Source organism: Procambarus clarkii, chromosome 32 (assembly GCF_040958095.1).
Source record: "Procambarus clarkii isolate CNS0578487 chromosome 32, FALCON_Pclarkii_2.0, whole genome shotgun sequence".
NCBI classification, from domain to species: Eukaryota; Metazoa; Arthropoda; class Malacostraca; order Decapoda; family Cambaridae; genus Procambarus; species Procambarus clarkii.
Window position 1 is genome coordinate 33,347,272 of NC_091181.1, and position 19,076 is coordinate 33,366,347.

Genomic DNA, 19,076 nt, shown 5'->3' on the forward strand with positions numbered 1-19,076 from the left:
CAATCCGTCACCTTGCCTGAACAAGTGTCGTCTCTTAGCGTTTGCAACTCACCCGACAAGTTTCTTGTCCATTAACAACAATTTTAAACTTATAGTTCCATTTTCAATGTAAAATAACAAAAGGTTGTTATTCCGCTGTTTTTGGTTCTCACGTGAACACATTTGTTATGAAAACTATTGCAACGTTGTCAGTGTTACAAGTGTTGGGGATACACACAAATTAATTAGCAAACAATATGCAGATTTAACATGAGATGATTACTAGACACTGGCCTTCAGTCCTGGCTAGCACCCGGACGGGTGACCTCAACGCTCCTACAACAACCCAGCTTAACTCTCTAAAGCTTTCTATTACGACCACAGCCTAACTAGTACACTCACCTCAGCTTAAATTAATGGCGTTCCAAAGTATTTTGTTAACTCCCCCGTGTTGTAATATCTTGTTACGATTGAAATCAATTTCCGTAACACCCGTCTCACTGAGGTATAGACCACTTCTGAAGCCCACAGCCGCCAGGACCCTCTCTTCACCCCACCACAGCCGCGGGTGAAGTGGAGTCGCTCAGACTTCTGTGCCGTAAACATTTTGGGATATTGTATATTTACGGGTATTATTGAATCCAGTCATACTTAGGAATGTAGTTTATAGTTTCTTTTACATGTATATAGTCTTGAAATATCGTTGATTTCACTTTGTAGAGCGAGGAGATTGTAGATAATATGCTCTAGGGATAATTTTGTAAGGTGAGGCAGGCGCGTCCAAGTCCCTCGCTGCATACACTGCCTCAGGCCATAGGAATTCTTGTGTGGCTACTCCACAGCCTACAGCTGCAGGTTACTGTAGTGGTGGTGGTAATGTGCACCCGGCCTCCCGGTACTGTATCACTAGTCCCACACTCTTATTACAAATACAATCAAACCTCTAATAATCACTTTATAACTGTTCCGATAAACCAGCACGGGAATGATGTATTGCTCACATGGACACTTGTGTAATGATACATTTCTACATATCTAATTTTCAGTTCTACAATGTTAAACAAAAAATTAACATGTTAACATTTTACTGGAGTGCCCTAAATATTAGACATTTCTACCTCTGTAAATATAATTAATGCATCAAGTAAAACACCTCCAGCAGCCACTGTACGGTCACGCCAGGATTCACCCACCAAGCATTTAACTCTCTACCTACGAAACCTGTACATCTATCCTCGATCGTGGCGGCTTTATCTGAATATATATTGAACAGTTTACGACTTGAAAACGCTACTAGGTCGTTTCTCGACCCAAGATTAATTGCTGTTACAGACAATCTCGGGCCCTTCGGAGCTCAGAAACTATTTCATTAATCTGCCATAATTAAGGAAAGATGTAGAGGTTTCGTAAGCTGATACGTATAAATGCTTCTTGGCATGCAAACAACTGTGTGAGTACGCTCATGACGGGATGAAAGGTCGCCCAGGCCTCATCAAACATGTGTAGGACATGTCAGTACAAGTAGGCAGTGTACAGAGACACAAATTTTCCCCAGGCGTATATTTCTTAAGGTAACGATACATTTTTTTTGTAGTTTAATTAATTAAATATGACGCCATTATACCTATCTTGCAACCGCTAAAGGTTACACAGACACATAATGGGCCCACGAATTGAGCCCCAAAATTCCTTTAAATAAACAAGTCATTGTCGTGATAAGCTTAAGTTGTTACATATTTTAGTGTATATTGTTCTTCCCGGCTAATGCTCCACGTGAATGACGCTTCCTATATTATTATTATTATTACATTTGTGCTTCACACCACTCTTGTTTATCACCTGGCACTCAAGATGCCAGTCAGGGAGTCACACCGCTCTCCACTAGTTTGCAACAGAAGAATAAAAAAAAGGAATATAAAAATGCCTCTTTGAAAATGTTAGTAAAGCCTCGTGACAAAAGCTGTTAGTCCCATCCATATTAAACACTACCAGTATGCATCCTATATATATATATATATATATGTCGTACCTAGTAGCCAGAACTCACTTCTCAGCCTACTATGCAAGGCCCGATTTGCCTAATAAGCCAAGTTTTCATGAATTAATATATTTTCTCTAATTTTTTTCTTATGAAATGATAAAGCTACCCATGTCATTATGAGGTCATTATTTTTTATTGGAGTTAAAATTAACGTAGATATATGACCGAACCTAACCAACCCTACCTAACCTAACCTAACCTATCTTTATAGGTTAGGTTAGGTTAGGTAGCCGAAAAAGTTAGGTTAGGTTAGGTTAGGTTAGGTTAGGTAGGTTAGGTAGTCGAAAAACAATTAATTCATGAAAACTTGGCTTATTAGGCAAATTGGGCCTTGCATAGTAGGCTGAGAAGTGCGTTCTGGCTACTAGGTACGACATATATATATATATATATATATATATATATATATATATATATATATATATATATATATATATATATATATATATATATATATATATATATATATATATATATATATATATATATATATATGTATCGTGACTGTGTGGTGTGTGTGTATGTGTGTGTGTATATATATCATGACTGTGTGTGAGAAAATAAAATTACATTGGTGCACTTGTCAATATGAACAAAATGGTGTATGATATGTATGTATGTGGTGTATGTTACATACAGCATATGCGATGGGATTAGATTAATAATTACATTCATAATTGGGAAATCCAAAAACGAAAGAAATATTAACAATCTCGTGAAACTGGCTAAAACAAAAATATCTACTTTTAATTTCAAATGAAACTGTCCCAAACATCATGTGCTCGTAAGGAGGGCGTGAGGCACGTTTTGTGATGCTAATCTCGACATGACATGCATATGACAAAGAATCGGTACAAAATGGCCAAGAGGATGCTACCGTACATCAAGGAAACTTTGCTTTATGAGTATAAAAAATATTGGCAGTAATAACAATAGTACTGACCATCTTCCTGCCATTGATAACGGACTCGGGCCACTCGTGACGCTGTGTATACACTTGCTTCAACATCAGCAGGAAAGGCTGGTGTTGGGGTGGTTGGTAGCGTCAATAACGACCCGTGCGGGACGCCAGCCCAGCTGATCAATGACTTGTGGAGGAACCTCTTCTGATGACCGCCACACGGAAGTAATTATACTCCACCACTAACTTGCTTACTTCCCTACCTGCACTCTCACTCACCTGTCCGCACTCTCTCTCACCTGTCCGCAGGCCCTCTGCTGTGGATTTTCAACGATCTATTTCATCTTATTCCTGAAGCCCAAACCTCTTCTGATGACTGCACTCTTAACCTTTACATACAGAAAGGAGGACATGCCTACCGTTGCAAGACTTATCAATCACCAACTTTCAGCGATTTCTACCTGGAGTAGGAGATGGCAGATCACATTTGTGGCTGAGAAAACACAAGCAATGATGATAACTAGATTGTACATTGCAAATCATTCAGGCTTGCAAATGGTTAGCAAACCCCTAATGTTGAGCGTTCTCCAAAGTAGATATGACTGTCTGAAGATGAGGTCTCCATGCTTGGATAAAATAATCCAAGTGGGGGCGCACCAGAGATAATGATGAAAGGCACAGGCACCTTTCTGGCATAGTTGTAGAACATCTTGGGTCTGAGCTTGATTTTATGTTATGTTGTTTTCATATTCACGCAGAAGTACTGATTCCTGCTCATGTGGTCTATCTTGTTCCTGATGTTTCCACATCTCTTGTATTTAACCGATTTGCTTCCATACGCCCATGGTTAAACTACGGAATTAATCTCTTTTGACAGGAACACTACGATTGCGTGACACTTCTGAGTGGAGTAACCATCATGTCTTGTGTAGTCTTGAAGTTATGTTTCCCATGGTGTTCACAATGTAATTTTTCACATCTCTTCCTAGTTTACTCTTCGGTAAAAAAAGTCTTCTACCTCCCGATCTCTTCCTTTAACAGGTCATTCATAATTTAAGCAGATACTCAAATGTCAGTTCAGTGACTACAAATTTCCAGGAAAGGGAGGGGGGGGGGGGTCTAATTGATTTGACATGACCGACGCGTTTGGGGTAAATATCGGGTAGTTTGTAAGTCCCTTTATAATTTTCAAGTCCTATAAGGCTTTTACATTCCCCATTGGCTTCCGGTCATTCACATACACTGACTTGTGTGAGATCACTCCCTCGGGTAGGTCATTCACGTAAATTAGGAACAGCAATAGTCCCAAAGCTTGGCCTTGGGGAACTCTACTTTTTACATCCCTCAAGCTCAAACCCTCTATGACTGACCCTTTGTTTTCTATCATTTAGGTATTCCCTTGCCCAGTTTAGTGTCATCCCAGCTTTTCTCACCATCTTGTACACCAGCCTTTCACGAGAAACAGTATAAAAATGCCTCTCAACAATACAGGAAGATAGTCTACCCAGCATTCATTTTCTTGTTTTATATTGGTTACAAGTTTGTTCAACATAAATTTCCCTCTCTGAATACAAACTTTATACTGTCCTGGTACTCTATTATTCTAAACCAGGTTTCTACAGCACTTTACATGGAATACTTGTCAGTGACAGTTCCATAATTGCCTCTTATGTCCCCATATTTTAATTAATATTGGCACATTTGTGTTTGTAAAATTCAAAGATTGCCTGTCTTGTTTTATTGAAATGCTTGTCATCCACTAAGTATTTCAACCATGATGATATTAAGTGGACCAACTGACTGACATACCTATAGTTTCTCCAGTGACGACCATGTCAACTCACTTATGACCACCTTTCATCTTACAACCTTGGTCTTCATATTCTTTCGTAAAGACTTCTTGCCACTTTAATATAATCTCTTATGTATGCATATTTATTATTATTATAATGTTGAATTCCTTGTACATCTTGTCATTTTCTATGAGAAATTCTGTCGTCTCTCCTCAACCCGATCACATTGTCTCTTACTGTTGTTCTCATTATATACCTACACAACAGCGTTGATTGGTCATTAGCTTACAATTGGGAGGACGGGAGACGTCGGGGATGACAATAATTCTGGGGTGGATTTTAAGTTGTCAGGGTGTGGAGTGGAGGTTTTGATGTGGATCTGGATTAGTGGGCAGACACTGGGAAAGTGGCCACTATGGAATGTAAGTAATTATCAATAGAAGCACTATGGAATGTGAGGTTGGAATAGGTAAGGGATAATATTGTTTGGAAATGTGAAGTGGAGTGATTCATGCTATTTTTCGTGGTTGTTGAAACCACGAAAAGTTTCGCGACTTGTGGGAGTTCCCCACTTCGCTTCCACATAACGCACATTTGTTTCTGCTGCTATTGTCATTCATGGCCCTAACCATCTGAATAAATTAAATTATTCTTTAACTAGACATTGTGTTAATGTCTAGTTAATGAAAACAAAAAGAGGCAGTCATTATTACCAAATTTTATTCCTTCGTTTCCATCTTCCCTATCTGTCAGGATTCTTGCCACTGCAGCTGTCTTTTGTTCTGCACTCCTCATTCAGATCCTTGCTGTTCCTCAATTCATACCACTACTACTGTTCATTTCTTTTATGCTAATCTCCTAGCAATGGTAACAAGATTCTCACCTTGGCACATCACCTAGCAACTCGGTGTAACTGTCATGGATCATTCCAGAGCCAAATATATTTAGGATGCAAATCATACCAAGTTCACGAGCTCGGGAAGCTTCACAAGGCAAATTCTTAATAAAATTCAAAGGAAAGCTAAACTGTTCTCCTGATCATGAATCATTAGCCTCATGGACTAAGTTGCACCTCCTGTTATATTGCTACTTGCCAGGCTCTTCCTCTTGAGGAAGAGCCTGGAAAGTAGCAATACAAAATAAATTGGCATAAAGATACATAATTGTGAATCTGATTAAGTGAAAATGTTAAATACATAAGCAACCTAATGAAAGCATTACAAACAAAAATATTAATAAGATGAAATTAGTTTTTAGGAAATGTTTTCAGGTAAGTAATAATCAAAAGATGCCAAGCCAGGGAAACCAAAGTTGCAGGATATTCAAGAGGTGCTAAATATCACTAAGGATGCCAATATGAGAGCAAAAGTGCATTAGGCAAGCGATATCAAACGTATCTGATCAACCAAGGATTCTATCAAGGGAGTTGGGAAGCAAGACACGCACATCCTGGAAGTCAGAACATTCAACAAGGATATGAATGACAGGAAGAGGGACAATGCAGTTCAGACAATAAGCAGCAGTGCGACACCCCATTAAGTACCCATGAGTTAAACACACATGGCCAATACGTAACCTCCCCCAGAGCCGTTTCCCACCGCGTTACACAACTCCCGGATACCTGTTTACTATTAGGTAAACTGAGACATCAGTTAAAAGGAAATGCTGCCCAAATGCTTCTTTCCTACAGTGAGAATTCAACCCAAGACCTTTTGGCTTACCAATGTGACACCATGAAAAAAAAAAAGTAATAAATGTCTTGCCAATAAAATTAACTTCTTTATTGTTAAATTTTTAATTTATAAAGCGATTTGTTATTATTTTGACCATCGTCCTTTTTTGACTAGAGGAATCAAGCCATCTTTTGCAGCTTTCTCCATGGCTATACGTTCTTCCTTCTTCTTCAGATAATCTGCAACATTGTCGTACCGCTGCTTGTACAAAACATCCAAATTAAGTCCATCATGTCCCACTGAAAATTAGCAGAAATTAAATTAGCTTTTAAGACCCTTAATACATAGGTAGTCCATCATGCATTTAATATTACTTTTATCATTGTTTTATCCATTCTCTTACCAGTAAAGTGATGTTTTTGCTTTTTGCCGAGGGACACCAGCCAATGTTCAGCCACTTCTTGTAAATTATCATCTACAAGCTCAAACACAGAGAGAGGCTCTTCATCTTTCTCCTGCAGGACAATCAGTTCCCCACTCAAAGACCAGGCAACACTCCTTGGTTCAGCCTCAAGTTCTTTTGTCGAGATGTGCTTTAAAGTTATCCCTTCTATTCTGTACACAAATACAGCAGGAATTCTGAAAGAGATAATAAACTTTCAAAATGTTTCCTACAGTCAAAAATTAAATTGTCTCTATATGACAAATACAGCAGCACAATGTTTCTAAACCACATTCAATAAGCAGTCAGGTAAAAGCAATATTTTTAAAACTATCACAATACACTTATTCCATTCTTCCATAAAAATCCCCCTGGTAATTTGGTTGAAATCCAACTGCAACTAGTTGCTTTATATTCAATAAAGGGTACTGGGAGGGAAATACACACAGAAAAAGACAATCACTTCAAGACAAATTAAATAGGGTTATGCAATGGTCAAAACATTGGCAGATGCAGTTTAATGCTGACAAATGTAAGGTTTTGAGGCTAGGTAATGATGATAATTACAAGATACGAGCTAAATGGTGTCAAGATTGTAAAGTCGGATTGTGAAAGGGATCCAAGAGTTATGATTGGTAAGAATTTAAAACCAAAAATCAATGCATCAATTTTCGTTATAAGGCAAATAGGACACTGGGTTTTATTTCTTGAAGCATTAATAACAAAACACTTGGTGTTATTCTTCAGCTGTATCTTACTCTTGTTAAGCCCCATTTAGATTATGCAGTTCAGTTTTGGTCACCATACTATAAAATGGATATAAATTCACTAGAATGCGTCAAGCATAGGATGACGAAGTTAATCCTGCAAATTAGAAACCTATCATATGAAGTAAGATTGACAAAGCTTAATTTACGTTTTCTAGAAAGGCAAAAAATTAGGAAGACTGTACACATGATAAATGTGTACAAGTGGATGAATAGGCATAACAAAGAGGATATTAATGGGGTTTAAAAGTATCAACACAAAATAGAACACAAAACAATGGGAATAAATTGGATAAGTTTGGATTTAGAAAAGACCTGGGTATATACTGGTTCGGTAACAGGGTTGTTGATTTGTGGAACCAATTACAGCATGGTGTAATAGAAGATAGATCCCTTGATTGTTTCAAGCATAGGTTAGACATATATATGAATGAGATTGGGTAGATAGAAATAGAAGCTGCCTCGTACGGGCCAATAAGCCATCTGCATCTGCAGTTACCTACATTCTTATGTTCTTAATAAAAGATATATTGATATTACCTATCTAACAAAGCAGCTACAGAATGTACTTCTTCACTTGATGAATATAATGCAAAACTCTTGACAGCTGGATAATCAAGAAGGAATCTCTTAATCTCTTCAGATTCTTCATTTTTTTGCTGGACATACTCTTGATAGTGATGCAAAAGTGTGGTGGTCTGTTCTCTGGTATCACTGCATGCCAAGCATTCTCCTTTCAAATAATTCCAAAGCCTCAATGTTCCATCCTGCAAGAAGACTAAAATTGTAAAATCTCCTTTTGTAGTTACATGTCAGGGACAAGACTTGGTAAGAAATAAGAACATAAGAATGAATGTCTATTAATGTCTCCAAACTATCAGCTAATTGGCCGATAGATTGGTGAAAGTAATCTATCTCCTATCTTGAAAATTGGTACAGCACCACATTAGCAACCTTCCATGACTCTGGTACTCTGCCTGACCCTAATGATTTACTAAATATGGTAGATAATGACTCGCAAAGCTCATCTCTGAATTCTTTAAGCGCCCTGGCAAACACTTTGTCTTGCCCTGGGATTGAGAATTTGCCTAATTCTTTATAGGTGAAGGCATGTGTGATTGACAATCACAAAATGTTGTCTGTCGGGTAATATTCCCCTTATTTATGTGGTTAAATAATTCTATCCATGCTATTTTAACTTGAATAAAGTGAAATATTTTAAAAATCCTGGGAAAAGTTACCTGTCGATCAATGTTGCTGTGGAAAGATGCCTTTCAACTACACTAACGTAAAGCCAGTTTCACCTACACCTATTATGTCACATGCCCTATTTTATCACTTAAACCCAACAACCTGAGATACCAACTGGTTTGGATAATAGAGGTCACACTGTATTGTGTCCTGGATGGACCCAGACAATGGCTCAGGAAGTGACTGAAGGCCCTTGCTCAAAAACATTTCCAGCACTTGAATTTTGTATTAAAATTAAAATGCCACACTGTAATAACTTATGGCATTTTTGTTTGCTCCCTTTGCAAGAAAATATTTAATACCATCTATGAAATAGAAATACTGTAACACAAATACAATCAAATAAATATAAATAAATTTAGTGTTTAAAGTGATTTCCATATTAGGCAAACAAAAGAATCGATCTTAAGAAAACATATAAGTTCCAGTTACTTACCCCAGAGCATGAGAGAATAAGTTGGTTGTTTTTAGGTAAAAGGTCAACTTGCGTAACAAATTCTCGGTGGCCAAGACAAAAGGCCTCAATGTTGTAAGAATTAGGATAGTGAGATACGCGAATCTTTTCATCTCGGTCACAAGTGATGATATATTTGCTGTCTTCAGTAATTGTCTAAGGAAAGGAAATAAATTTTAATATCCAGTAATAACATAATTGCTAACATTTTTAATTTGCTGTATGGTATATATATATATATTGTACTGCACTGTACTTATAAGCTAATTATGATAAATTCCTAGATCTTATGGCACATAAACAAAACATGTGAAACCAAGCTCCTTAGTCAGCCTTTTTATCTGTTTCAAATACAACCAACTTCTAGTGCTGCATGGCAGTATTTTGTCTTCTACTTCTATGTAGAGCATATACTGAGACCCATTTAAAAATTTTACATAGTTAACTCATATTTTATACTGTACTTTGTTGTATGTCATTGATATGAAGAAATGTCAACACGTAAAACTCAAAACGAAAACAAATCAAACAATTTTGTTTTCAATAGCCAATAGGAGGGCTCCCGAGGTGGCTCCTAGCTATCTGGAAAACTCCGTTAAAATCAATCTGCACCTGGCCCTTGCCAGCCTACCGAGATCAGAGATCAAAATTTGCAATGGCCATCACTAGTCTGAAAAACTGGGACTCAAAGAGCACCAGTGGGAATGAGAAGTATAACAACGATGTGGTTCCTCTATCTCTTTCCCCAGTTCAGTTGTTGCTCTGGGTATTGTCCAGGTTGGAGATGTCCTCGGGCAAGGCGATCCTTCTGGCTACTTGGTGGCCAGTTCAAATGTGATTTCTGGCTCTTTTGACCCAGTGTCTGAACCTGGCCATTTTTCCACACCTGGAGTTTGACATTTTATCAGCATTTGCATGGTGTGCATGTGGATCCTTCAGCTTTCAATGTAGTGACAGTATGAAGTTTCCTGTCTCTTTTCATCTTAGTCCTCTTTCTTCCGTGTTCATTCCACTGGTTTTGTCCTTTGTCTTGGTTGTTTGTTGATCGACATCTTATCCCTAATACTGTTCTCTCTTCTTGCATGGCTGTGGCATAGCCACTCTTGTTGATTTTTGCTGTCAATACTTCCTTGGCACCATTTTGCAAGTTATCTTGTACTTTCTTTCACCTCCGGCTGGCTCATGCTTTTTGAGCCATCTTCGTCTCTCGATGTGGCGTTTCCTCCCCTCGAAGTCATATATTGAAATCATTGTCATCTTCATATCCGAAGGACAGACATCATATCTGGTCACTGTTCCTGATCCTGGTTGGGCTTGTGTTGCCTTAAGCCAGACCTACCAGCCTGGCATCTCATCTTCAATTTCGTAATTGCTGCCTCTTCTCACCATTATGCTCCATATTTTCCTTCTGTGCTAGATAGCTTCAGGGAGCCACTAAAGGGATTTCCCAGAAAATCAGATTTTCAAGTACAGTAGTGAAAAACCTTTTTCTGGATAAGCTCCGGAGGCTCCCTGACTCCCCCCTCCCTCTCTCCCCTTCCCCTGTACTATGTACATCGGTTCACGGTCTGTAAGGTATGGGCTAACATGTTGCTTGCATGGAAGCAAGAACTCCAGGATGCCACCTGTTGGCAGCTTTGTACACTATGGGGGTTCAAGCTAATTTCAGTACTTTATCTGTGCATTTCTTCACCTACATTCTAGATGCTTTTTCAGTGGGTGATTGTAACAATACACCAGCTCTCTATGATGGGACCAGATTTGGGCTCTGGTCCCCAGTACACCAACAGGATTCTCATGACTGATATGACTCGGTACTGGGAAGCTATCTCAGTGAGGTGGCTTCAGGAAGTCACCGGGGCTCGACAGAAGGAGCTGTTTTATTACATTCAACGCTGGTTTTTAATGTTTTTGTGTACTTTTTTTTTGCACATTGACAGACATGCATGCATATCCATAGCCATACATTTTACAACTTCAAGACACCCTTCATGTCTTGGAATTGTAAGACAAAAAGAACCCACCACCCAGCTTCATCTACAGCTCGCCAAACCAGCAACGAAGACTTTTTTCTTGCACAGGAGAGGTGACAATTTTGAAGTTGGCACTTTTGAGAAGTCAAGCAGCCAAGCTAACTAGCAGTTTCAAACACACATGACTAAATGCAGCAATAAAATATACAGCACTATGATTATTTATTAGGTCAGGTAACACAATGCTAAATAAGAACTATTTCAATTAGCAAAAGTAAAATACAAGAACTGTAATACGATTTTCCTAACACTTTGAATTGATTACTACTTGTATTCATCTCACAGACGAGTTATACCTACCAAATCCAAAAGCATTGAGAGATGCCCCAGCAAAGGTTTAGGTGTCACTTTAACAAGCGTCTTCATTCTTTCTTCTTTATTGCCTTTCTGTTTGGATAAACTGGGTTGGTCATCCTGTGGTTGACATCCCTTTAATGGGAAATTATACACATCACCAGATTTATCTGGGGGCATATTTAAACAATATATTAACAAACAAGTTAAATTTCTATAAAACTATATATATATATATATATATATATATAAAATCAGGTTTAAAAATAAGCCATTTCATGGACAGGATTAATGAACAGACCAATAATATGACACTCAGGGACCAGCCCCACATGGAGCTTTTAACACATCCCTGCAGCATCATATAAGATGGAAGGGAGTTGTAGGAGAACAGTCTAACTCAGTCCAGATTTCGAGGTACTGTATAGTGCTGTACCTTACATAGACATAATAAGCTCTACAAGCCTAGTATCAAACAACTCTCAGGTGATGTTTGAAACTATGCAGCTCATTACATCTATAGTTAAAACCAATAAAAAAACATACAAAATTCCATAACATTCCATAATGATAACATTAAACTAATATTTAAATAAGTGAAACGAGCAATATTATTTATCCACATTAATAATGATAAACAGTTATTTCTGGTATTTAAAAAGATGCAAAATGTACACTAATAGTTAACACAGTAGTATATACATTGAATTTATTTGAAGATTTGACAAATTACAACTGATTTCTTACACTGCTTATAGTAACATATTTACTGTATTGTTAAATTAAAAACAAGTAAATAAATAAATAAATAAATAAATAAAATATATAAATAAAAAATTAGCCACTTAATTAAAAATAAAATAAATATAAAATAAAATAAATAATAAAAAAATAGCCGCTTAAAATAAAAAAAGATCACTAGCACATGAAGATACACCTAAATTTAAATCAGGTTTCAAATATTTTGGCTCAGAATCAACACTTATAAAGTAAAGTGGATATTGTAATGTACTGTACCATTTTAACAATACCTTAGGCCCCTACTGCTTCTTCCCACATATTTATCTAGAACACATTATAATTATTTTCAAATTTTAATTGTGCACAACTAGATATTTTTAATGTTAGACAATTAAAGACAGTCCAAATAAATAAATATACAGAACCTTAAAAATAAAAAAAAGCTGCAAATTATTATACAGTACAAGTATTATTTTCACATAATACTTGCTGACTAAAATTCACTCAAAGCCTAACTAGTAAGCAGTGTCCTGGGTGAGTGCAGTACTGAGGTGGCTTTCACACAAACATAACCCACTAGCAAATTGTGGGCTGGCCGTATTTAATACTATACTGTATTTAAAACATTAGACAAACACAAACAAACCCGCCACAAGCAGTGTAGAAGAGTCAGATGTTATAACAATAGCCATGGGTCTCTTCACCAGATCATGGGTATAGAGGAGCGCCCACGTCCTTGTGCACCACACTGTTACCGCTTTAGTCTCGGATGCTACGGCTAAATAGTGTCCATCAGGAGATGCTCTCACAGACATAATTTGAGTCTCATTACTGAAAGTGGATATATATATGACAATTAGACAAATCTCATATTATATATAGTATTATATAAGACAGTTTCTTAATTACTTTCGTGTTATTTAATGCATACATCTTCAGAAGGATGAATATTACGAATGATTGATGAAAATTAAGCCACCCAAGAAAATTGCACTTATGTATTCATTCTTTACCTGAAGAAGTTTCAGAGTGGAATGGAAAACTGTAGTAAATAAACCCTTCAATAATAACTAGTTTCTTTACCATGAATTTTGATAACTTGATTGCTCTTCTTAATTCCGACATTAAGAAAATAGTGGATTATAATTAATAATTATAATTCAGTGTGTCGGGGGACAGGCAGTAAGAGTGTAATCATACACGTTAGGCTTATATATTGAGCGCCCCCCCCCCCCAGGTTGAATTACTGACCCCACCCAGGATGCAACCCCACAAAAAGCTGACCAACTCTTGAATACCTATTTACTGCTAGGTGAACATAGGAATTAGGCAATAGGAAATGTGCCCAACCATTTCAGTCCTGCTCGGGATTCGAACCCGGAATGCTCGATTGTGAGTAGAGAACGAACCTGACTGTCCTACCGGGACCCTCATACAGGTGTATGGCTCATGAAGCTGCTGAAAAAGCTATTTCAGAAAAATTTGTTCTAATAACAATATTCACAAACCTGCATCATCAACCAGAGTACATAAATTCTAAATTCATTTCAAAACTAATGTGAGCAATATAACTCACATTTAGCCATTTCTAATTAGTTAATTGCTTTTGTTTAAATTGTTGAAAGAAACAAGGGAAAATCTATATTACAGACTAACACCGTAAAGGCTATTCCTTTACTGGTAATTCTTAATTTTACTTGCTCATCTTACCTAGACGCAATGCTACTCGTGTTGTTACCATTTGTTTCTTTGGTCGTGTGTTTTTCAGCTGCATGCTTTTCCTCCATATTAGGCACATTGAGAATTTGGGTCTCAGAATTTCTGAGGAAGTGAAAACAAAAACCACATGTAGTTATTTAGAAAAAAAACTGAGTAGCAATACAGTAAAATAGCCAGCATAGCAATTTATTTAAGATTCCTTGAATGCATCAGAAAATAAGGAGATGCTATGATATACAATGCCTCAACACGTTACAGAAAACCACCCAAATGGTTTAACAAACCTCAACAAACACTTCCATTAGTTAAAGAGCATTTTCTGGAAGATAAGGAGAGAGAAACTGAGAAATTTGATAATTGTAATCACTGCATGATCACTTTTATCAAATGTGACCATGTATTTCACATTTGCATTTTATTTTTCTTCTAATGCATCAGTGATTTTGTCATAGTAGTCTAATAGCTGCAAAAGGTATGATCTTCCCACACTAAATCCATGTAGGCCCGAGTTGTTGAGTTCATTCATAAGATCTGACTGCTGATCACAGAGCAGTAGTCTCCTGCGACTAGTCTATAATTCTCAGCCAATGCTTTGCTCCCTCCCTTGTGTAGGGAGCTATATCTGGTGATACAAGTACTGTACCTGTATGTCTGGTATCTCCCCAGTGTCCAAGATTTTTCTCCACACTACATTGAGCGCTTGATGGGGAAAAAAAGCACCTCCCGCTTTCTATTCTATATTGTGGCTTGATGAGCTTGAGCCTAAGCTGTAGCTTGCTCACAGTGTCACTGTTAATATTCACACTGAGGTACAGTATTTGTATTGTCTGCAGTTCTCGATGGCATGATCACTGACCTTAAAAACAGGGCCTTAAAATTTAAAACAAAAAAATGAAATGATTGTAGGCAATCAAGACATATCCAGGTCAGCAAGCACCTAATCTAATAAATAACTTAAGAGTGCATAAAACCTGAAAATAGAGAAAAGATGCTTATTTGGAATATGAAGCTGAAGACCTATAGGGTCTCTACAGGTCTACTTAGGCAATCGTATAAAGGTCAGCAGGAAACTTCAAGGACTGTCAGAATCTATAAAAAAAAAAAAAAAAGGAATGGAATGCATACATTTCATCCTTATTCTTTACATTTTGTTGTGCTAATTAACCCTTCTACTGTGCATCACAGCTGGAGGGTAATTTCCTGCAAACTACACATGACGGCTAGCCGTTTTAAAGTACCATGTAAGATTTAAAAGTCTTGCATATTACTGGGGTTCACATTTGCTTTTGCAGGCCTTCAGTAACCATCCCCCCATCTTAAAAAAAGTACCGAGACCCTCAGTTTCCTTCTAGATCCTTAATAAAAAGATAAGGACCATGTTTGGCACTTCACCATGCAATGTATGGACATGCAGGATGGCCATACTATGAATCATTGAATTTTTAAAAGCAAATGAGTGATTACCATGTACATTTATGGAAAAAATGTGTGCTATGTGTAGTTATAAGATTTTGGTTTATACATATATATTAGTATAAATAAATACATGGTGTGCATATATTTATGCACACATATCTGTATACTGTATACATTACTTATATTTTGTAAGTTATACATAATGAACACTACCTTTGACGTCAAAACAACCTGTCAGTACGAAAAACTAAATAAAGCGTGAAACAATGAAAAAGTTATTCCTGAGCAGCACCTCACCTCATTTCTATAAAAAACCACAACGTCTCTGGGCTACTAGAGCTAAGCCACAGGAGATAGAGACTTTTTACCTGGATTTTGCAGCTTGATGGATGTTGATTAACATCAAAAGAAAACAATTATTTTCAGAAATTTTTTTTTGTATGCACCATGGGGTTGTCAACATTTAACGGGTGAGCAGCGCAGGGGGTTAATGTTACGTTAAAATGTTAAAATACACACAACAGTGTTAAATAATTTATAACCGAGAAAGTAAAGGGGCTCTAGCAGCAAATGTTTTTTGCATAAATTCCAAACAAAAATTTGCATTTATGATCAAAATGCCAGTTAAAGCATAGCCAACCTAGAAAATTTGGCTTTTGGTAAAGTGTCAGCAGGATGGGCACTCATTTCCTCATAAAAGAAAATTATCAGCAAGCGAGCTTCCTATTCTAACTGTAGCCTGTAGAGACAGCTGTTGTTGGTTTAAAGCTGTGTGCAAGGCTTGGTTATACAACTGTATAAGCTAGTTCATCCAGAATCTGAATTATATTTGCATGCAAGTAATAATCAAGGCCTTTTGGCAGAAAAGCCTGAAACGCTATGTGTATTAGTGGCTTTAGGTATTGTATGTACTAGCTCTATCTATAAATCCAACATTGCTTGTAAATCAACTACCTGTATGTAATTTTCCCGAATAAATTTTTTATTATTTATTATAAAAAATTAGCCATGCAAATGTAAATCTGTGCCTTGCATTTAATAATTTATGCCTTTTGACAAAGATTTATTGATTCTTGACAATGCTCAGCTAAGGAATCCACAACTCCTCCTGCTCATGGTCCAAACTAGAGAACTTATATCTACCGAGTCACTATTCTCTTGTGAAGTAAGTCAGGTTTGGTTCTAATCTAGGCTGTCAAATTTGAAGTTCTGCAAAATAAATTGCCCAAAACGCTATGCGTGCTAGTGGCTTTACAAGAATGTAAAATCATCATCATTAGTATGTACTCTCTTAACCCCCAATGTACAGGTGATGAGTCACAATAACGTGGCTAAAATATGTTGACCAGACCCCACACTAGAAGGTGAAGGAACGACGTTTCGGTTCGTCCTGGATCATTCTCAAGTCCTGAATCGACTTCTCAAGTCGATTCAACAATCGACTTGAGAATGGTCCAGGATGGACCGAAACGTCGTCGTCCCTTCATCTTCTAGTGTGTGGTCTGGTCAACAACCCCCAATGTACCTTCTTGTATATAAATAAATTAAATAATAAATATCAGCGACCATCACGTAAAAATGTAAGCTTTCTCCCAATAACTTGAGGCAGAGTGACACACCGAGACCCCACTTCCAGGAGGGACTAAGAGATCTACTAAAGATCGGGGTTAACAAGAATAAAATCAAATTTCCTCCTTACCTGCCATCGTAAACTAGTACATTGTTCCCACAACAAAACGCTATAAAGTTCTGAGCGACCTCTATGCGACCCATTTTTGTAGTCTTACAATTGTAATTTTCCTTATGGCGTTAAATTTGTTTTTCTTTAGTAGTTTGTGCAATGTATATAAAGTTGTCTGGTGTAGTGTCTTGACCACGTGGAGTGAGTGTGTATGTGTGTGGTGGTCGCCTCCTCCTGGACACTGTGACCCAAGGCTGCCAGATCCAAATTGCTGAAAGTAGCGAGCTGACGGTCTAAAAGTAGCGAATTTGTAATAGGAGTAGCCCAATTTTTTTGTTTAGTGACTGATACGGGTTTCAAGGTAATCTATTTTGATATATTGAGTACATTAAACGATTTTAATTGTTTTATTAATATTATCTCTGCGCATATATATATATATATATATATATATATATATATATATATATATATATATATATATATATATATATATATATATATATATATATATATATATATTTATGTATATATATATATATATATATATATATATATATATATATATATATATATATATATATATACATAAATAAATGTTGGACCAGTCAATGGTTAACAGTAAGCGCCACTGACTTTCAATTTCATTAAGTTTAGCTAATACTAATCAGCTAATACTCATGGAAGTTCTGAAAATGGTGGCCGTGTGTGGCTAAGGCATATGCTAGGTGACAGATTTTTCACCTTTTTTAAAGTTTCAACATTACGTAGAGTACGAGAAAGGAGCTACAGTATTTGCAAGCTTTCACTAAAAAATTATGGCATCTTTCTTAAATATTTTGAAACTTTTCCTGCGTTATAAAAAATTTTTGTCTGTTAGTGAGCCGAAGTGCTGAAAATTCGTAACCTAAGTCAACTTTCTCCAGGGGCAGATACATGGAATTGTAGTCCAAATTAACATGAAGCTTTGCATGATGAGGATGCACGATTCTTCTGAGTTTTCCAAGTGTGAAGTTTTCTAAGGCAGTGTGAAGGCTACACTGATCTTCATGTGAAATATAGCTTATTGGAGGGATCAGAGTACATTGAAAATAGTTGCCTTGCAACATATCTATCACAAGAGGAAAAAGCTATTTGGTAATGAGTTGTTAGAGAATCCCACTGATCTAACAGCCGCTTTAAACTACCGCTCCTTGCCAACCATCGTCTTCCTGATAAAGGTATTAACTGTAAGGGATCTTTCCCATCATTTATCAATCTGTAAATTTCTAGATAACCCTCTCATCTTAATGAAGATCTGTGGAACCAGGTGTAGCTTCTGGGGATGAAGTATTAATGACAAGGTTGGGATATCTCTGGCCCCTGGTGAAGGTTACCTTGCCTTGCGGTTACTTTTTCCTTCAAAGGTTCCTAGGATCAACGTCCCCAGGGGCCGGTCTCTGACCAAGCCTCCTGCGGTAAGTGGTCTAGTCAATCAGGTTGTTGGACGCGGCTGTGATTTGTACACATTACATTATAAAAGCATAAAATAATCATCATTGAGTTTCTTAATATTAATAGCCCAAAATGCTTTTAAAGTAGCTCAAAAAGTCGCAAGTAGCGAAATTAAAAATTTGGGAGCGCGCGGCTCTCAAAAGTAGCCCAATTTGCTACTTGTAGCGCAATCTGGCACCCCTGCCTCCGCCTGGCCACTGTCAACACCTGCCACTGTTAAACCCGGCTTACATTTCAGATTATTTCATTTTAAATCATACATTTAACTCCTTATGTAAAATACTTTGGCAGATATTCGTAATATTGTTATTAATAAATTAAATATTTTACCAATTACTTGAATACTACATGAAAATTATATGTAGATCCCTAATGGATCGGCCAATTGATGGGAATA

The 19,076-nt window shown here is 37.0% G+C and overlaps 2 protein-coding genes across 3 annotated transcripts in view; both read right to left on the reverse strand.

Moving 5' to 3' along the window:
• LOC123759396 (atrophin-1) overlaps nucleotides 1-579 on the reverse strand; it is a 34,518-nt gene extending 33,939 nt beyond the window's left edge. The window contains exon 1 of one of the 2 annotated variants that reach the window (XM_045744389.2): nucleotides 382-579. The gene's annotated coding sequence lies outside the window, so the exon portion shown is untranslated. The remainder of the gene's footprint in view (nucleotides 1-381) is intronic. The other variant, XM_045744388.2, reaches the window with a different exon arrangement.
• A 5,901-nt stretch (nucleotides 580-6,480) lies between these two features.
• On the reverse strand, nucleotides 6,481-17,419 carry wuho (tRNA (guanine-N(7)-)-methyltransferase non-catalytic subunit wuho). The gene is made up of 8 exons (XM_045744391.2): nucleotides 17,204-17,419; nucleotides 14,080-14,190; nucleotides 13,016-13,200; nucleotides 11,635-11,798; nucleotides 9,284-9,457; nucleotides 8,137-8,363; nucleotides 6,791-7,026; nucleotides 6,481-6,686 (listed from the first exon to the last, which is right to left on the reverse strand). Exons 1-8 carry the CDS (start codon nucleotides 17,275-17,277, stop codon nucleotides 6,532-6,534), a joined length of 1,326 nt encoding a protein of 441 aa, XP_045600347.1. The 5' UTR covers nucleotides 17,278-17,419; the 3' UTR covers nucleotides 6,481-6,531.
• Between the last annotated feature and the right edge of the window lie 1,657 nt (nucleotides 17,420-19,076).